This window comes from Cucumis melo, chromosome 4, assembly GCF_025177605.1.
Source record: "Cucumis melo cultivar AY chromosome 4, USDA_Cmelo_AY_1.0, whole genome shotgun sequence".
Classification (NCBI taxonomy): Eukaryota; Viridiplantae; Streptophyta; class Magnoliopsida; order Cucurbitales; family Cucurbitaceae; genus Cucumis; species Cucumis melo.
In genome coordinates this window covers 33,167,929-33,188,466 of record NC_066860.1, presented here as the reverse complement: position 1 = coordinate 33,188,466, position 20,538 = coordinate 33,167,929, and the positions used below count along the sequence as shown (strand labels likewise).

Here is a 20,538-nt window from a genome sequence, read left to right as displayed (position 1 = left end):
TTTGTAAAATTGTAATATTTTAAAAATTAATAAAGGAAGAAAAAGAAGCATTTTTTAATAAAATAAATAACTAATTTTTTTTTTTGACAAATAGAAATATATCTCAAATTTAGAGGGAAAATTCAAAGTTCCAAATCTTAGTTGGTTTCCACAATCTTCTCTTTTCTTGATACTTTAGTTTATAAAAGAAAGAAATTAGTTAAGAAAAAGCAACATTAATAAGCATATACAGTGTGTAAGCCACATGCATTAAGCATCTTAGTCTACCTTTTCAAGTCTCTTCATTTTATGGATCTAAGTGGATGTCATTTTAAGGCTTACACTTTAGAATTAAAAGCATAAATACATATGTACTTATATTCTATTCACCTAGTTTATAAACCCTTAATAATAATCCTAACTTTGATTTGAATATATATAAATATAAATATCATAAACTTAGGTCTATAAAGACTATCGAATTAGTTATTTGAGTTAGTTTTGAGTGTTTCTTTTCTCAGAAGTGGTGATCAAGTTAATTGATTTGTCATTAGATATATGCAGAGAGAGAGAGAGAGAGAGAGAGAGAGAGAGAGAGAGAGAGAGAGAGAGAGAGAGAGAGAGAGAGAGAGAGAGAGAGAGAGAGAGCAACAAAAACAAATAACCCTAAAGAATGAGTTGAAATTGGGTTTGTGAGAAACAAAATAATGGGAAAGATGACCATAAAGAATGTAGTGGAGATATGAATGGATGGATTGTTGTTGTTGTTCATAAGGGTATTATAGTGAGTTGATGGGAAAGTTGACCTTTCTAGTGGACAAATGACAAAAAAATTTTGTTTTATAAATTGGGGTTTTTTTTTTTTTTTTAAGAAAAAAATTATAGAAAATTATTTGTTCCTTAGTGGGAGTGGGTTTTTTGGCTTCCATGTGTACACACATATACATATACATATACATACATACATACATACATATATATATATATATATTGTTTTCACCTTTGCCCTAATTTTTCTTTCGTCATTTTTCACAATTTTCTTCCTCTATTTTATCCCCACTTTTCATCTGTGTATTTTTGATCTTTTTGTTGGGAGTCCAATAATTAGCACTCTACTTTATGAAAACTTGTGATGCTAATACAAATTTGCTCTTTATTGTTATAAACTACAAATTCTCTTAACTTGCTTTTCAACTTTATATTTAGTCTCTTTTAGTTATTCAATTCTCAAGTACTTTTATTTTATTTTAATTTTGAATAAAAAATAATTTCATATTTCTTTTAGGAATAGTTGTAAACATGCAAAATTAGATTCAAAATATTTAAGTATATAACAACGTTTTAAGAAAATTGTAAATATATCAAAATCTCTTAAAGTCTATCAAATAATAGATTGGTCAATAATAGAAGCTATTATTGATAGATCATATAGAAAATATTGATCTATAAATAATAAATTATAAGAGTTTATCAACGATAAAAGTCTTTCATCGATGAATTTTGCTATGTTTGCAATTTTCCAAAGATATTATTATATACTTAATTATTATTCATAATTGCTATCTATTGTAATTATTGAGATATGTTTCTTATCATGTACTAAGTTAATAGATATTGTCAATAAAAACTTAGTTCAAATGATTCTTGTACGTAACCGATGATAGGAGATTCGTGTTCAAATTTCTCCACCCCAATTTATACTATAAAAAGGACCTATAAATATTTATTCAAACAAAGCAAGCATAGTTCAACTCTCACACAAATATGTATTTGTAACAAAAAAAATTGTGGTTAAAATCCTCCTATTTCTTTATTAGAATAGTTATATTTTAGATTATTGCATTCATCTGCCCGAGGTCATAATTTCCATACTAAACTCAAGCAAATTAGCATATACTGCAAAGGTACTTTTGGTATCTTTTTAAAAACGAAAAAGACAAATTAATCTATGTTATTTTTACAACAAATTTACGATAAGAATAAGACACAACGTTGAAAATGCATTACACCATAACAAATTACGTGAAAGAACACTTGAAATGTACCAAATAATTGATATATAACCATATAATATGAATAGCTTGTTTTTTCATGTTTCTAGATAACCCCAATTTTACAATATTCATACAAATAATAAACCTCAATTATATATATAATACACACACACATATATATATATTATTGTCAAAGCAAGGAATCCACGCAACCCCATAGTTTATTTAATTTTTAGTACGATTAAACAAGAAACAGACTCATCCCTTTGCCCTTTCTTTTTCAAACTTTAAACAAAAACTAGTGTTTGGTTTCTAGGTTTTTGGGTTATGTTTTCACAACACAAAGTCCTTCTTCAATTATGTCTTGTTTTTTTGTTTCTCTAATAATTTTTCTTTCTTCACCAAATACTTTTTCTAATTAGTTCTACCTTTGTTTTTCGTTATAAAAAATGAGGGTTTGTTTGACTTTTAATCATATTTCATGTTTTTTTCCCTTCAGATTCACTATTTTATGAAAATATTTGTTTAGTAGATAATTTGTATTTTATTTTGTTAAGAACTGTTTTTATATGTATTTTTAGTGTATTTAAAATTCATGCTTTAAACTCGATTCATTTTCATTTGTTATATAATACATCTTTTTATCCTTTGGAAAGTTTGCTTCGTTATCTTTTTATATGCAAAATCCCAAATGGACTATTCATGTTACATTTTTCTGTTTTCCACCCCCATTTCATTGTTTTGGGAAAATTTGGTGTAGAAAAGAGTGCAAGTACTTACTTTTACAAAAGAAACTACCAATACCCACAAGTAAAAATTGAATCTTTTTCTAATGGGAGTGTGTTATTTTCATGGAGAAAATATCTCAAAAGAAAGAAGAAAAAAATGGACATTTTGTTTTAGTCAATATTCCAAGAATATAATTCAAAATGCTTTTGGAAATGTATAAAAAGAACATATAAAAAAAAGATTAGCATCAAACAAGCTTGTAAAAGAAAACTATAATGACTCTCAAACAAACATTATTAGATGTACCAAAGAAAAAGAAGAAAACAAATTAAGATTGAAAATGTGAAAATGGAATTAAACAATGGTTGATATAACAAAAGAAAAAGAGCTAACTTTTCAACATCAAAGGAAGGGTTTTTGGCCCTTTCAAAATTTTGGACTACTTAGCCATTATTTTGTCAGCAAAATAAACCACAGCTCATGCAAAGAAAAAGAAAGAAAAGAAAAAAAAAAAAAAAAAGAAAAAAAGAAAAGAAGAACTAATTTATCCAAATAGCTTTTTTATTATGATGATTGACAATAACTCACAGAAAGAATCATTTAACATGTTATATTGAATCTCTAAATTTGAGGTCCCAAAGAAAAAACAATAGTTTAAGAGATTTTTTTCTTTAAAAAAAAAATACTTAAGAAGATCATAGGAATTTTATTGTTATTGGTCAAAGGAATTTTGACATGTTAAATTATATTTTTATATGAATATGATTATTAGAATTGTGAATTGAAGAGAGATTAATTAAAGGGACATTGATAGAAAATTTTCTGTCAATATCTTTTGATGTTTGACCATTAAGCTCTTTGTGATAAGAATGAAGATAGTGATTTTTGATTGAGATTGATGGGTTTGGTTTGGCTTCTTAATTTCACAAGTTTTTCTTTTAAATACTGTAAATTGTATTGCCATATGATCCACCACCCACTTACCAATCTTCATTACTTCAACCATTATTTCATCATTTCTCCAGATAAAATCATTTCAGATCCAAAGCATTCTACATCACAATAGTACTCAACATCAAAGTGATAATACATTTCTGTATATACTAATATTAAGAAAAGAACGTGAAAAGTAATTAAGCGTACAACTTATCTTATCTAATAGTAAAACAGTGTAGTTCCAAAGATCAATTACATAAAGTCGTTAAAGTTTATCATAAAAATGTTTATTGGATTAATGTATGAAAGTGACTAAACCAATCCTATAACAAAAGAAGATGTTTTTTTTCTTCTTCCAAGTCCAATTACAACATGTAGATCTTTCAGTTGAGATTACATACCTTAAGTACTACTTAAGCTATGTTCAAACTAACAAATATTTCTAGTGATAATCTGAATTTGCGTGAAAACTAGACAGACAGTCAAAAACTCAGTAAAGCAAATGCTTAACGGGCCAATTAGAGTAACGTAAGTCAAAAACAAAGGGTAACAAAATGGACCCCAAGAAAAATTTGCTCCAAAGTTTTGATTAACAGTTGTGGACCCAACATTGATGTATATGTGTGTATATATATAAAAAGCTGAAAAGATTAGACCAAAGGTAGGAGCAATAGTGATGATCAAATGGACATATAGAGAGAGAGAGAGAGAAAGAAAGTGCATGTGCAAAGCCTAAATAATTGAAGCTAACAGAGGATGATGGCAGATAGCATCTCTGTGTCAAAATCTTCCAAACAATTGGAAAGTGAAAGTTGAAGAAAGATTGTAAACAATACCAAATTTTACACAACTATGGGACCCTTTTTAATTTTCCCCTAAACCCACTTTTGAAAATCAAAATTTCTTTTCTCTCTACCTAACATTTTTCAATCTCATCCTCTTTAACTTCTTAAATCTTGAAGCCCAACAGTTTTGAATAAAGGAACCAATCTCACCCAAAAATAAAGATAACTTGTAATTTGGCTTTTGAAACTTGTTTGCACATGTGTGTTAATTGCCTAAGATTTCTTATGAAATAGAGATCCCATTGTAATCATTAGTCATTGTAAAATATGGTCACATCATGAACGGGTCAAATTTCTGCCAAGATGTGGTACTATACTAGCCCACAAATATGATGGCTTAGTTGGCCCAATATGGGAAAACACTTGCTTAAACCTTGGTAAAACCAAGCCAAGTGAAGTTTAGTAACAGAAAACGAAGTAGTTTGAAGACTGCAAAATTGCTATGTTTAGAAGAGGAGTGATTGTTGAATGTGAACGCATACTGATATAATACTTGCTACATGCTTTTCAATGCTTAAAAAGAGAAAGTTAAAAGGATACTGATAATAGAGAGTTTGAGACTAAGATTCAAGTTATGATAATGTTATTTATAGAGAATGATCGGCAAGTTTATATTTTTCTATTGAATTAGGATGAGATGGATCTTTCTAGTTTTTTTTTTCTTTTTTCTTTTTGCCTTGGGTCTATCTCTTTAGGACCAAATTCACCGACAGCAACGTTCATAAAAAAAGATTTGTAAATTTCTCTTATATCCAACGGTGTAAAATTATTTGCCACATCGTTCCACATTCTTTGAGGTATAAAAAGAGGAAGAAGAAAAGGGGAAGAGATAAAATGGCAGAAGAACAAGAGCAGTCTTTTTCTTTGGATGAAAGTAAAGGATGGAGTGACAGAAAAGTGGTATGTAAAATGGGGTTGAGTGGGCATTGTAAATGAGTGGTGGTGTTTGTGAAAGCAGCAACATTCCCCCAAATTTGATGCTCAGAGTTGGGTATCATCTACTTCATCTCTTATTCATTCTTCACTCACTTTCTTCACCTCAATTATTTCTCTCTCCACACTCCATTTCAAATCATACTTTTTTTTTGTTTCCTTTAGCTCGGTTGGTTTTGAAATGATTCACTTTTTCTGCCAAAATAAAGCTGTTATTTATAATCATCCATGTAAAATGGCGTTGAATTGTTCATGTCTCCATCAAACGTCTAATGTGGTCGAAATCTTGCCAAGAAGTCAACTTGTGTGTGAAACCCCTTTCGTAATGTGTAAAAAAATGAAAAGAAAAAACTTCATCATATTGGTACCAAGCATGATTTTATTAGCATAAGAATGAATGTTGTATTGAGATTTCCAACAATTTCCAGTTTCCTTCTGCTTATAACCGTAAATCAATTTGTTTGCCCAATGGTATATTTCGACATTTACATCTTGGCTCGGACTTGTGCTATGACCTCCCTTCTCAGAAGTTTTCCTGAAGCCGACTTCGGAACACTACTTGTGAATGTTACTTTTCTTAATCTCTTGAATGGTGCAACCTGCAAAGGGAAAGAGGGTGATCATTTCCAAGCATTCCATTGTCAAAATGATGGGTGTTTGACAACTGCTTGTTTTGCATTTTTTTGGTTTTATGCAGCACACTAAAAGCATCTTAAACATAGCCTTAAAAGGCAGCTCCCTTGGCAAAGGGGCACACAAACAGTCTCTAATAACAACTACCAAGAGATCGTGTCTTGAAAATTTCAAGTGAGCTTAATAAGAAAAAGGTCCTGTGTGTAAAGATTATATGCAAATAATGACATTTTAATAAGATGGTGCTTCCAAGAGTTAAAATAGATCCATATCAACAAAAAAGGAATTTCTTTCATTGTTCTTGTTGGAGAGTTTGCAAAAGAATACCTGTTCCGCAATAAATTTTTTAACATCTTCTTCGCTTATCGAGCTATTGGGTGAACGAACAACAAATGCAATTGGGACCTCACCGGCTTTATCATCAGGATGTCTACAGGTGGAAATTAATGTCGGAGTTTAAAACGAAAGTAAGAAAATAGAAAGGAGAAAGGCCATTATGAACGTCCACATATGATGACATAACTAAGACACACTATAAATGCCACTATATTCTACTTACGGGATCACAATGGCATCTGTTATTTGAGGGTGAGAAAGTAGCAGCGCTTCAAGCTCCGCTGGTGCAACCTAATATGCAGACAAGAAAGTTCATAAAATTTGTTACCATTCAACTATAAGAGCAGCTAGAGATCATACTTCTAAGAAGAAGTGGCAATGCACATATAACGTTATACATATTTGACGAAGCCAACGTACAATCAGTGCATACAAGAGATTATAGATCAATGTGAAAAAGTAATTCTTGTTCAAGCGAACCTGAAAACCATAACATTTGATGAGTTCTTTGATTCTGTCCACAACAAACAATTCTCCTTCTTCATTGAAATACCCTATATCTCCAGTATGTACCCATCCCTGATCATCTATAGTTTGGCTGGTGGCTTTCTGATTGTTGAAATATCCTGAAATGTTCATGAAAACATCTAGCTAATCAGACTAGTATATAGGAATAGAAAAGGAAGATATAGATCCAAACTTGAATATTGTAACAACAAATTATCAAGAAATGAAATTGACATCTTTAAACCGGAAGCAATTTTTTTTTTTTTTTTTTTTTTTTTTTTTTAACTTTTTAGCAAATCCAGTTAAGCAAGTAATAACATGATAGAGTAAATGTAAATGAATAAGAATGAAAAGTTAATAAGAAGGTTAAAATGAAATTAATAAGAAGCTTCAAATGAGGAGGTTGGGTCAAGGATAATAATTCTAGGTTGCTTTTTGATCATTGATGCGCCCATCAGTATAATTAATAATTTAGAATGGACGAATGCTATTCATCAGAACAAAAGGCAGTTGTTCTTGAAAGAAGGTTTTGTCCTTGTTAAGGTCTTATTTTGCTTGATAGGCATCCATTTTTATTTTAGTTTGAGTCCTTTATTATACGCTGCTACTTGTATTATTTTATTATTCCTCAATAAGGTTTGTTTCCTAATGAAAGTATGTGATTTTATCTAATAACGTTAATCTTCTATACTAGCAATTTCCAAAAATCCCAGAAGCGGGAAAGGGACATCCAAGGAGACCCACCTTTCATCATATTTGGTCCTCGGACGCAAATTTCCCCGGTTTCGCCGGGTGGTAGACGTTTCTGTGTTTCTATACTCAAAATTTGGGCTTCAATTCCTGAACCAAGGGATCCAGTTGCCCCAGATAGCGTAGATTCTACTACTATATTCTCCACTGAAATAACTCCACAAGTTTCTGTCATACCATATCCCTGTAACGCATAAATTGCAAACCAGATGAAGACTACTTAAGAAAACAAAATAAAAAGAATATCACAGGGAAGCACTTGGAGCAAAGGAAATCACACTAAAAATTTAAATTGTTCTATGTTCTATATTCTTTCCGGTTTTAAAAGAGATGTGAAACTAAAATGTATGCTAAGTTGGGCATATTAGTTTTGTTTTTGCATGATTTACGTCCTTGAACCCTTCCTAGTGGAAGGCTTCTAAAACAAACTTAAGTTCCATTTTTCCCTTCCAACACTAGAGTGGGAAAAGTACTTTTTCAGAGTTACTGATGTAAATGTAACGAAAGATGCTCTGAATAGAATAAAATCACTTCTTATCACTATAAAAAGTGCTACTTTGACTCAACCTCTTATTACATTAGCTACATGCTAGTTTTGACAAACAGCTGGAGAGATGCATATATAATAATTAGCCCAAAGTATTTGCAGATAAAATGACAAAATTTAGTTCTCACAGTTAGTAGAAGTCTATTATAAATAGATCACAATTGGAAAAAATCTATTGTAAATAGAATCTATGATGGATTGATTTTGCTGGATGGATTGATTTTGCTATATTTTACAAATATTACTGTACACTTCATTATTATAGACTAACAAAGGAAAGTGCAAAATGGATTTGAGAAGGCAATGTTCAAAACCTGGATGATCCTGGCCTGAGGTATAATCTTAGAGCATTCTTCCATCACATCCTTCCCAAGAGGCGCCGCCCCAGATAAAATCTGCCGCAACGACGACAAGTCGTAATTTTTCACTACCTTTTGCTTTGTCAAAGCTATAATTACAGGGGGAACAACATAAAGATGAGTGATCTTGTACTTCATCACCAACCCCAAAGCCTTTTCCAGCTCAAACTTCGCCATTGAAACAACGGTGTTTCCTCTTTGAAGCTGCGAGTAAACAATTACAGAAAGACCAAATACATGAAACATTGGGAGAAAACATAAAAACACGTTTCTTGGATCACCAAGAAGCTCTTGATCTTGAGTCACCATTAAAGACGTCGTTATGAAGTTTCTGTGAGTCAAAATCACTCCTTTACTGATCCCTGTCGTCCCAGATGAATACAAAAGAGCCGCTACATCGTTCTGACCCACTTCACTCACCGGCAAATTGGACACATCGCCGGCTTTTTTAATCAAATCGGAGTAACTCCAGATGTTGGAACGGGAAAATTTTGAAGAAATTTTAGAACCCAGAATTATAGAAGGTAAGTTGAGTTTACCGATTACGTCCCAGAGTTCGGGAACCGTGATTACTAGCTTAGGGTTGCAGTTAGCGACTTGCTTTGACAATTCAGCGAAAGTGTAAGCAGGATTACAAGTGGTGGCAATGGCTCCGATGGCGACAATGGCGAAGAAACAAACAAGGAAGTGAATAGAATTAGGCGCGAATATGAGAACCACATCGCCTTTTTGAATCCCGAGTTGGCTGAACACACGAGCGAGCTTGGAGACTTGGATTTGAAGCTGACGGAAAGTGAGGGATTCGCCGGAGTCAGCATCGGCAAGGGCAAGGGCGTTAGGATAAGAAGAGGAGTTTCGAAAGAGGAATGAAACGATGGAGATTTTGGGGTCGGTCGGAAAGTGGATTGGAGGACGAGGGGAAGAGTAAATCCGCGATTGGGGATTGAAAGATTTGTTCATCGTGATCTCCATTGCCAAAATGGGATTGAAGAAAGAGGACGGATTAGGATATGAGGATTCAAAGATTTGGTTTTTGTCCACACTGCCTAAAACAAAAACTTTGACTTTTTTTTTTTTTTTTTTTAATCGGATCTTCTTCCCAATAAATCGTAAGATAAAGTTTCTAAATGAATAAACAGTTCTGACATTGACAGAATTGATTAATACCTAAAATGGTAAGGTTAGAGTTCATGCTCATCACGAATGCTTCAAAACGTCTTGAGAAGAATTTCCAAAACCGACGGGCTAGGAACAGGATGAACGCTGTATTGTTTCTCGTGATTTTAGTGAAGGTTTAAATTAAGTTCATCTATATCTATATATATATATATATATAAAATAATGTTTTTCCACGTTACTTCTATTTGTCCTATCTTTCAATTGTGTTTGTATTTAACTAACTCTCCCACTTGTACTGCTCTTGCATCTCTTCTTGCATTCCTCACACGAATTCATTAGTGCTCATCTTGGTTCTCCCACTCATGCTTGCTAAATCTTCAACAATGGTATGTGATAGGCAGTTTAGATAATGACGGACAATCATCCTCTATTAAAGACGTAGGTCATTCGTCCAAAGATAAATTAAAAAATTCGTCGTATTTGAACTTTAATTAACTTAACGAAAACTTTTACTCTTTTTTATGTACAAGTTTTTTACTTTGTCTAATAATAAAATTGAAAAACAAAAATTGGATTGAATTTTAATACAACCACCAAGAAATTCAACATCTTACCCGAAGGGCTATGTTAATTACATTAAATTAAGCTCAATTCCTCATTCTATGTTGACTATATTTAGCGGCATAAAATCAATATCCTATGTACATTGTTGAACTAAAATAAGTATTTTTAAAACTTTAATAACGAATCTCATTTAGGTATTAATATAAATTAGCCCCACTTAATGTTTAGTTGATTCCTTTAGTTCGTGTTGCTTCAATTTAGGTAGGCTCGAGTTAAACCAAGCAAAATTTGTCTAGACTCAACAATTGATTTAAAATACAATTTTTAAAAAGTTTCAACCCAACCCAATCCTTAAGAGTTGGTTTAATTCAATTTGGTTGAGCATCAAGTTTCTTTTTAACATCTTTAGCTTAATGAGACTATCAGTCAACTTCTAGTAAGGCTCGGATTTTATTGGTATTCATGTGAGGTGCCTACATATTAACCCATCAAACATGTTTGGAATTTCTTTCACATTGCTCTAGACTCTAGAGTTACAATAGTGACCCTTCACAACCATTCCTAAATTACTTTGGAGATGATTATATGACCCTCTCAAAGTAAGATGAATATGAATTTGTAGGAATGAGGTGTAATCGACCAATAGGTGAAACTTGAGATTTTCTCTAAAAAGATGATAATCAGTATCAAACGTAAATGATCTTCCACTTAATTTTACAATTTGGATGAGAAAAGACACAATATTCATGAGACGACAACAAAATTTTATCATATATTTTTTTTTTTATTTTGACTATGCAAGTGACCTTAAACAAGATTTTTCAAAATTGAATCTTCTACCAAGCTAAGCTTATTTTAGGTCGGGGAGAAGAGTTTGTAATAATAAATTCACATTGGTTTTTTTTGGTAAGAAGGTTAAATTAAATAAAAAGATGAAAAGGTAGAAATATGTTTTAGAAGAAATATTGTAAAATGGACAAAATTGTAAAACGTGAAGCAGAGAAATTCCCGTAGAAGGAAAGGGCGATTTTTTCACATTCGAAACACACAAACACTGTACGCTACCTACGTGTCCTTTGTGGCTTCCAAAGCTTCTCCTTTCCCATTCTCCCCTTCGGTCGGTTGCCATTTTCCATCCTTAGATTCTTCACCCTCTTCTTCACATTCTGATTCTTCCATTCTCTCTACACCAATTCCCATTCCCCATTCTTCTCAATGCTCTCATCCATGGCCGACCCTTCTCTTTCCTTCTCTTTCTCTTCCTTCTCCTCCCATCCTTCCCTCCACCTTTCCCCCTCTTTCCTCCCACACCCTTTTCTTTTTTCTCCCAAATTCCCTCTCTCCCATCATCGCCCATCTCCTCTCCTTCGTTTCTCCCTCAAATCCTCCTCCTCTGGAGGCTTCATGGGTGACGACGATTCATTCGGATTGTTTCCTTGGGCCGACGGTGATTCTGGTACGTTTCTTCTTCATCTTTCTTTCTTAACTAATCTGCTGCTTATGCTGAAGGACCGATGCGTATGGTTACGTTGTTGCATTTCCCCTAATTCTGGTTACCTGATTTGATGAGATTATGTTTGATTCCAAATGGGGTTTTCCCCGTTTTAATTGATTGATTGGGAAAGGGTGTTTTTTTTTATTTTTTTTATTTTTTTTATTTTTAGTTTGTTCTGTTGTTACAGTATGAGGGTGGATTTTAGACTTACTGGAAGTGTCTTGAGTGATTTTCGTAATTCGAGTGATGGGAACGAATTATTTTGGGTTCTGTTTTGTTGATGAAGTCAATCCATCTTGTACGAGGGATTGCTTAAATTGAAATTATGCACAGAAATCCATTGGGTTCCTGAGGAGCGAGTCACATTGTTCACCCCTGATGGGCTGGTTCAGATTGGAGGCTCCATTGTCCCTCGAAGAATTTCTTCTTCAGATGTATGGCCTTTACATATACAACCTCATTGTTCCTTTTCAGTTAAAACTGGCAATTACAGTGTTTTCTGTATTGTTATATATAAATTGTTGCAATCTGGTTTGTGTTCCGATCAAATGGATGTTCTTTTGACAGAAAAAACAAGGGAAATCAAAGACTTCCCAAAGATTCCAACGGTTTCAAGAGAGTGATTACATGGATCCAAAACAGAGCATATGTCTTGGTGCTCTATTTGATATTGCAGCTACCAATGTGAGCCAATCTGGACAGTGTTGTATTGAGTTAAAGCCTTAACATCTTTCCTCTACGATCTGTCTTATGCTTTACTCATTCTGTTTAGGGACTTGACATGGGAAGAAGACTTTGTATCTTTGGCTTTTGCCGTTCAGTTGAGATGCTAAGTGATGTTGTGGAGGACATTGTTTTGGAGCAAGGTGGAGAGGTTTGTTATAAATCCATAGCACCGTTTTGTTCCAATGATAGTTTTGGTGGTCTAGGGCGGATTTGTTTGAGTTTCATTTTTCCATTTTCTGATGATGTTTATAGGTTGTAGCAGCAGAAAAGGCAAGTAAAGGGGGATTGCAAGAGAAGCTAACCATGACAGTTGCTGTGCCACTTCTATGGGGGGTTCCTCCTGCTTCTGAGACTCTTCACTTGGCCGTTCAGAGTGGTGGAGGTATTGTGGAGAAAGTGTATTGGCAATGGGATTTTTTGTAAAGTATGATATTCTTTCAGCCTTTTAAGTTCTATTAACCATTTCGATTGTGCATTCTGTACATAAAATTGATGTAAATATATGTACAAAACTCAAAAGGGCAATTGTCACATGCTATTTTAACTATAAATATTGAAAATCTATCAAATTATACAGTTTATTTTAGCTCATCACCTAATTTAATTCATTTTCTTTTCCCTTTATCACCTACTCGAGCAACTTGGATTGTCCTTCATTTTTAGTTTTGACTTCACAGAAATTGTCAATCTCTAGTAGAGCACTGTCATCATGAAGATTAAAAGATGATTTGCCCGTATGCTTTTCTATATCTGGGGGTCTGATTTACTAGATTAGACCCATCTTTTCTATATAAAACTTTCCTTGTTTATAGGGTTAATGTCATTGTTTTGGCCAAGCCATAGCCATGTGATTCATTTGGTGTGGGTAGGCCTTTTTTTCTCCTCTTAGAGGAGAAAGAAGAAAGTACAAGCCATGTGATTCATTTGGTGTGGGTAGGCCCTGTTTCTCCTCTTAGATGGGAAAGAAGAAAGTACCTAAATGGCCAAAGGTTGCTCAAGAACATTGGTTGTTGGTTGGTGCGTAGGAGTTCAGTTGATTGAAATATATACCGCTAATCTTGATCAAGAGGTGGTAGGTTTAAGTTCGACTCAAGAAAAAAAAATTGGTTGTTTGAAAAACTCCTTTTTATTTGAATTCTTTTGAAAATGATTTAAAGTACACCCTAAGATATGTTTGTAGTGATTGTCTTTTTAAAATCAAACACTTGAGAATGCATTTTAATACATTCTTCATTTTTCTAAATTAATTTAAAAACTTGAAGCCAAGAACCAAACTGGGAACCTTTTTCCTTCTCTATCGTTGCCTCCTCCGATTCTCCTCTCTTTTTCCATTTTCTCCTCCTCTTCCCTCTTCCTCAAGTGATATCCGATTTCATGAGAATTCACGAGATTATGAATCTAAACTTTCCTACAACTAAAGCAATAGAAACTCTTATCCATCAACGGATGCTCTAGGTCGACTGAACCCCTTATTTTCTAGGCGTGTAGTTCGTTTCATTCATTCCACATGCTCAAAGAATTTTAGTTGATGGTCTAATCTTCTCCATGAATGCTTTGCGCCTTATGCATCATTTATTTCTCGACTACCATCTAAAATTAATTTGATATTAAATGTAACGTTTTTAAATATAATTTGTATATCATTACAATTAGTTTTTAAAGATTAAAAATATGTTTCACACAAAATTATAGGCTGAGGGGTAACATTTTCTGTATGAGCCAAAAGTTAGTGAGCAGTTTCAAGAATTTCTAACATCTATTTATTTTTCTAGAGGAAAATTACTCCTTTCTCTGTTTCTTAACTTAAAGTGGTGGTGAAGTAAGACTGTGTAGAGGCTACTTTCTCTCCTTTGGGTGGGTGTTTAGAGTGATATTACTTTTTTGTTTTTGGGCTGCTTCAACACATGGGTTGGGTTATCACACCTATATGGACCTTCCATTTTAGTTTGAGATAATATCACCATTACTATATCAAACAACTAAAACACACACATAAATTACTATTGTTATCAATTTTTTTCTATTTAACACAATAAATTTATTTCTTATGTTAGGATCTATGACCCATATCATATATTATTAATGTTGATAGTTTAGTTTTAAATTTCATAATTTCAAATCCATAAAACAAAATACCTTTTTAGTTGATAAAACTAATCAACTTCTTTAAGATTTGAATCTTTACGCTCTTTATTGCTTTTACTTGAAAAAGAATGAAAATACGATAGGATTCAAGTCTAGTAAATTTAACATAAAGTTGAGATTGGATAGTAATAATATTGCATTTCTCATAAATGCAGGTGATAATTATAAAAGTCAATAGACTTGGTGGGTTGCATGTCTTAGGTAACATATTTACGAGTCAATAAATTAAAAATAGTTATTTAGATCAATCTATATAAATTATTACCACCCCAAGAATTGAAATTGAAATTTCTCTACATCAAATTTGATGTCTTTATATTTTAAATTTTGTTATTTACGATAATTCTTTTATTAAAGATAAAACTAAAACAAAACAAAACTTAATTAGAGTGTAAGGATTAAATTGGAAATATATTTTTTTTTTGTTTTAAAATCTTAATTTGACTTTGGGTTGCACATCAAACCCTACAAAGTCTTTCTTTTTCTTTCTTTCCTTTTATTTATTTTTGAAATGAATAAACAAACAAATCTTGGAATTGGTCAATGAGATTATCTTCATTATTTTCTTCTTGTCTTTCTTTTTTTTTTCTTTATTATTTATTTTATTTTAATTGTGAAACCCCACTCTTTTATTTATTCAATTTGTCCATACAATAAAACCAAAACCCATATGCTCTTTCATCATCTTCTTCTTGGCTGCTTCCCCTTCAGATTCTCTTCTCCCATCGCCATTATCATCCTCATAATTATTTACTTCCCATGGCTATTGTGTTCAAAGTTTCATATCATTGACCTAAATATGATCAACCTTTTTAAAATGCTTGCTTCACAATTTTCCAAAACTTGAAATTACGAGTCTACGCTTCCTAAACATTTTACCTCTGTAACATATTCAATATAAACTTGAAACTTCAATGTCTAAATATATGTAAATTGAATCAAAATCATATAAGATGAGATACTTCAAATTATTAATTTTTCAATGAGTGTAATCCAACTATGGTTTTGAGATAAACAAATTATATTTAAATATAAATTTTATATTTTAAAAACTTTTGAATTATATATATATATATATTATATATAAGCAACTTAATGAAAATATAAATTTAGAAATATCTTGGATTTCATTTAATAAGATTAATCCACTCGATAGTCCATAATACTCCATATTGCACACATATATATTATCTTTTAAATAATTAAAGTCTTTCTCATTTCTGACAATCGCTGTCCTTTCCACTTTGCATACTTCAATAATTTAGGGTTACTTATAATAATTAGTACCACACTTCAGCAACACTTAAGACTAATTAATTAATTAAATTGTAAATTTTGTACATTTTTTTTCTTAATTTCCTCCTATTGTCAGCCTTAATATCATCGCCCCCACATGTGATTGATGGATGTGATTTAGATTATCAATTACTTTTTTTTCTTCTCAATTCGTTAATTAAAAGAGATGGCTTATATCTCTTTAATCTATAGTATATATGTAGCATTAAATTTCTGTTTACACGTTAATAAATATTTATTAATGTTTTTTGAATTTTCTTCCATTCAAATAATAAAATTCGTATTCTCGTTATGTCATTAAAAATATCGAGAAAAAGTACGTACAAAAAAGTAACAAAATATCACAATTATATATAGATATATAAATATATCACTAATATAATTAACAAATATTTTACTTGGCTTACCAAACATAAAATAAAATTTATTAGTTTATAAAATTTCTTTCTTTGATTTTTCTGTTTTTTTATCCATATGAAAAAAAAATATCAATATCTATAGATGTAAACTTTTGACTTATATATCATTCCCATGATTTACGTATTTACATGATTTAAATATGGAATACACATCCAATTTGATTTATTTTAATTAAACTTGGAATTAAAGCTTAATAATTAAGTACCCTTAATTAAATTTTGTTTATCAAAGACGTAGTTTGTAGTTTGTAAGGGGAGAAATCCAAAACTCTAAATAAGAACTTTAAATTAAGTGGACTTATGATGCTTAAATTTGTCACCCATTGATATTAATTTAATCATAATGATCTTGATTGCCATCCTCTAAGGACATAAAAACTATATATTTGAAGAAAGACGAATGATAATAATCAATATTATGCTCGTGTTTAATAGTTTAATTATATATGTATGCTTCAATTAATCTTTGCATTATTCACAAAGTACATCTACTTGTACTTTTATATCTCTCGTTAACGTAGCTACCTTCACTTGTATCATTTGAATTGAGTTTTTTAGTACAATAAGTTGAAAGCATGAGTGATTTGATCACTTTGACATATTGAAATTTAATTCTTTTTTCGTTTAAAATACACGTTTCATAGTTTTATAATTAATTTTTGTGAGTAACATAACGTTAGATTTATGCAGCTTTGTATTATAAGTATTGGACTTTAAAGTAAGCACTTAATAAGGGTACATAGAAGTTGTAACTCAATTAATAAACAAAAGAAAATCCTCCATATTAACCTAAAGATTCAATTAAATCATCAATCAAATGGAAAAATAGAATAAAATACAAAAGAAAATCAGTGTTGATCATGATTATTAACAATAGATTAACTGTACTTCCAACATATTTACACCATTCTCTAAAAGAAAACTAGAATACAAAAAAAGGAAACCCCAAAAATCTTGTATCATTTACAAAAACACACACACACACACAACAGCCAAAAGCAATTCGATCATGAGTGAGTGTGGTAGCTTCATCAAAAAAGAACATTGGTGGTGCAATTACTTGAACTAATTAGCTGCTTAATTTCTTCAAGCCCATAATCCAAAAATGGAGTACTATAGTTATTTTCCATATTACTATTCCACATCCCTTGATCTTCTAATTGCTTCTCATTATTCCATCCATTCACAACTCTAGACCACTCTACAAAACTCATTGACGATAACGACGACGATCTTCTCTTCTCCTCGACTCCAATTCCGCCCCCGTATTCGGCATCAGATGAGCTGCAACTGCCTTGATCCCCTCCAAACACAAGCAACCTACGATCTCCTAATTTCACATGATAATTATTTTCACCCCCCACCATTGTACTCATCATAAAGCTTTGATCTTGCGAGACAGCTTGATGATTAAATAATGGAGTAGCATTATTATTAGGATTATTGTTGGTGGTGGTGGTGGTGGTGGGGTTTAGGAGAAGATTGGATGAGAATGATATAGGTTCTAATAAGGTGGAGATCAAGGGCCCATTGTTGGAGTATGAAGATGGTGAAGAAGAAGATGAAGATGAATTTGTTGATGAAGGTTGAATAAATTGAGGCACCATCCCATGTAGACTAGTTAATTTCTTCTTCAATTTTGTGTTCCAATAGTTTTTTATATCGTTGTCTGTTCTTCCCGGCAACTGTGCTGCAATTACTGACCATCTGCACATATTTATATCATGAAAAAAAAGTCAAAATATATTTATTTAGATTAGATTGTAATAACGTCTTCTAACCTTCTAAACTCTCTGAACGATCATATTAGACATTGATCCTATCATTTCAGTGATATTATGAACATAATAATATAACTAGATTTGGGATTATAAAAAAGAAACGATGATACACAACCTATCAATAATAGTGAAGTTATTTACTCATTAGTGTGTAAAAAAGGGTTTGAAGTGAAAAATACTTCTCCTAAAAAGTAGTTTTCCAAAAAGCCCTCTCAATTAAAATTACTTTTTTAATATTTATTTGCATATTAACTAAATAAGACTCAAATAAAAAGGTTTTCAATAACTATTTGTTTAGCTTCTTCTCAAGCAATTATATGAAATCATAATTATATTCCAAACAACTGATCTAAAAAATTTCACCTCTCCCAAGATTGTTCTATACCAAAAAATTTAAAACTGAGCTGGTAGGGTATGGAAATAATTATCTAAAAGTGCAATTATTTGTACAGCTTTTTGTTGGATAAAATGTTTTCTTTTCCAAATATGCAAAGGCACAAGTTCTAACCAACCTTTCAAACTTAATCATGTCAGTTTGAGCTAAACTAAAACTTTAAATCTGATTTTTTTTTTTTCTTGTTTATATCAAAATGTGTAGTTTCTACTTTCTTCGACAGAGTATTATACACAATTTGTCGTATATATCATGTGAATATAATTCAACATCAAACATTTTTTTCATAATTAATTAAGTATGTGGACACATAAGGATAACTATGAATCGAATTACAAGAAAGAGAGAGAGAGAGAGTGAAAAAAAAATAGCGATAAAGATGGTGAAAGAGAGAATGAAAACAGAAACCTGCTTCCAATGGTAGTATAGAGATTACAGATTATTGTATCTTCTTCCTCAGAAAAATCTCCATGTTTGATATCAGGTCTCAGATAATTTAACCATCTCAGTCTACAACTTTTCCCACATCTCTTTAAACCTAAACACAACAAATTAACTCCAACATGAGTATAATATAAAATCGGCTAAATATATATCTTTTTCAACAAAAAAAATTGACGAATATGTTACTGTCGTTGTTAGAGTAAAAAAAGTAATTCGAATCTTTCGCTTCATATTTTTGATGAAAAGGAAGCGAGACTTTATCAAAATCAAGATAGAAAAGATTAATAATTACCAGCTTTTTGTGGGAGAGAAATCCAATTGCCACCAGTTCCATGTTTTTTAATGTAATCTTTGAGCTTTGCATCTTCCTCAGGAGACCATGGTCCTTTCTTCACATTTGCTTTATCACAACATGGAGTTCTACCCATCTCTCTTTCTCTCTCTCTCTCACTCTCAAAATTATTATTATTTTTTTTTAAAAAAAAAAGATGAGAAGTTTTGGAATTGAAAACCTTGAGCTAAGAAAACGAGAGAGATTTAATTTACTTATGTTTCAAATAGACAAGACCCTTCCTTCTCTTATTGAGAAACAAATCAACACAAAAGTCAAAAGAAAATTTCTCTCTCTCTCTCTCTCTCTCACTCTCACACATAACTCCTTATCATAAATAGGAAGAAAATTTAATTTAAACCCAACACTCGAAAAATAGAGATTATATGATACTCAAGCTAAGGACCAAAGGTTATTATTATTATTATTTTTGGGCAGCCTCTTAATTTTCAAAGGAATCCAATGACTTTAGCTAAAGAAAAAAATATATATATCTGTGAATAGATAAAGATGTTAATGTGTATTATTTATTTTATATGCACGTTTGAAAATGATGGGATGTGGCAATGATTTTTAAAATTTCGAGCCATAAAAACCTAAAATTTATTAGACCATCTTGTTTAATTTCAGAAAATCATGGAATTTTGCCCTTAATTATTTTATTGTATTTTAGTGGTCCAATTATATATATATATATATATATATGCTATTTGTCGCTTTGTCACACCCTTTATATATACATAATATATATTATATACATCAGCTAGCTAGCTAGCTCAAAAGCTTGATGTATATACTCGTATTTAATTGTGTGTAGGGAATCCTTGTAATTAAATATTATTCATGCAATGTATTATTCCTTTCCTTTTTTTCCCTTATTATATTATAGAGGATTGGAATGTGATAAGTGACACAAAAAGTACCCTAAATTTTATATTTTTATTACAAAGTTCAAATAATTAATCTTGATCGAGGCTATATTGTCTCAACTAGTTGGTATTGGTTGCAAAAAGGTTTAATCTTTTTTTTTTTCTTTCTTTCTTTCTTTTTTTGAATTGGAATGATTTTAAGAGTTGTGGGGTTTTGCCAAACTGTATGAATTAAAGTAGAAGAAGAATTGGATTATTTAATTAAAAAGGATAGAATAATTAATTAAATTTATTTGAATGTTATTTTGGTGTCAAATTAATATTGATAATTGTGGGTTTTAATTTTCAAACAGCCTAGGATTCATTATTTCAAAATGGAGGACGCCAAAGGGGACTATTTACCAAGA

The 20,538-nt window shown here is 31.4% G+C and overlaps 3 protein-coding genes across 3 annotated transcripts; 1 reads left to right on the top strand and 2 right to left on the bottom strand.

The window, feature by feature from the left end:
* Positions 1–5,777: 5,777 nt before the first annotated feature.
* On the bottom strand, positions 5,778–9,877 carry LOC103486502 (probable CoA ligase CCL10). The gene is made up of 6 exons (XM_008444488.3): positions 8,504–9,877; positions 7,637–7,826; positions 6,866–7,011; positions 6,609–6,676; positions 6,377–6,479; positions 5,778–6,015 (listed from the first exon to the last, which is right to left on the bottom strand). Exons 1-6 carry the CDS (start codon positions 9,518–9,520, stop codon positions 5,902–5,904), a joined length of 1,638 nt encoding a protein of 545 aa, XP_008442710.2. The 5' UTR covers positions 9,521–9,877; the 3' UTR covers positions 5,778–5,901.
* A 1,386-nt stretch (positions 9,878–11,263) lies between these two features.
* LOC103486501 (uncharacterized) lies at positions 11,264–13,043 on the top strand. Its single transcript, XM_008444487.3, has 5 exons — positions 11,264–11,687; positions 12,060–12,160; positions 12,294–12,410; positions 12,499–12,600; positions 12,705–13,043. The coding sequence occupies exons 1-5, from the start codon at positions 11,447–11,449 to the stop codon at positions 12,873–12,875; spliced, it is 732 nt and encodes a 243-aa protein (XP_008442709.2). The 5' UTR covers positions 11,264–11,446; the 3' UTR covers positions 12,876–13,043.
* Positions 13,044–17,148: 4,105 nt separating this feature from the next.
* On the bottom strand, positions 17,149–19,603 carry LOC103486500 (transcription factor RAX2). Its single transcript, XM_017044137.2, has 3 exons — positions 19,224–19,603; positions 18,896–19,025; positions 17,149–18,019 (listed from the first exon to the last, which is right to left on the bottom strand). The coding sequence occupies exons 1-3, from the start codon at positions 19,357–19,359 to the stop codon at positions 17,344–17,346; spliced, it is 942 nt and encodes a 313-aa protein (XP_016899626.2). The 5' UTR covers positions 19,360–19,603; the 3' UTR covers positions 17,149–17,343.
* Positions 19,604–20,538: the final 935 nt, after the last annotated feature.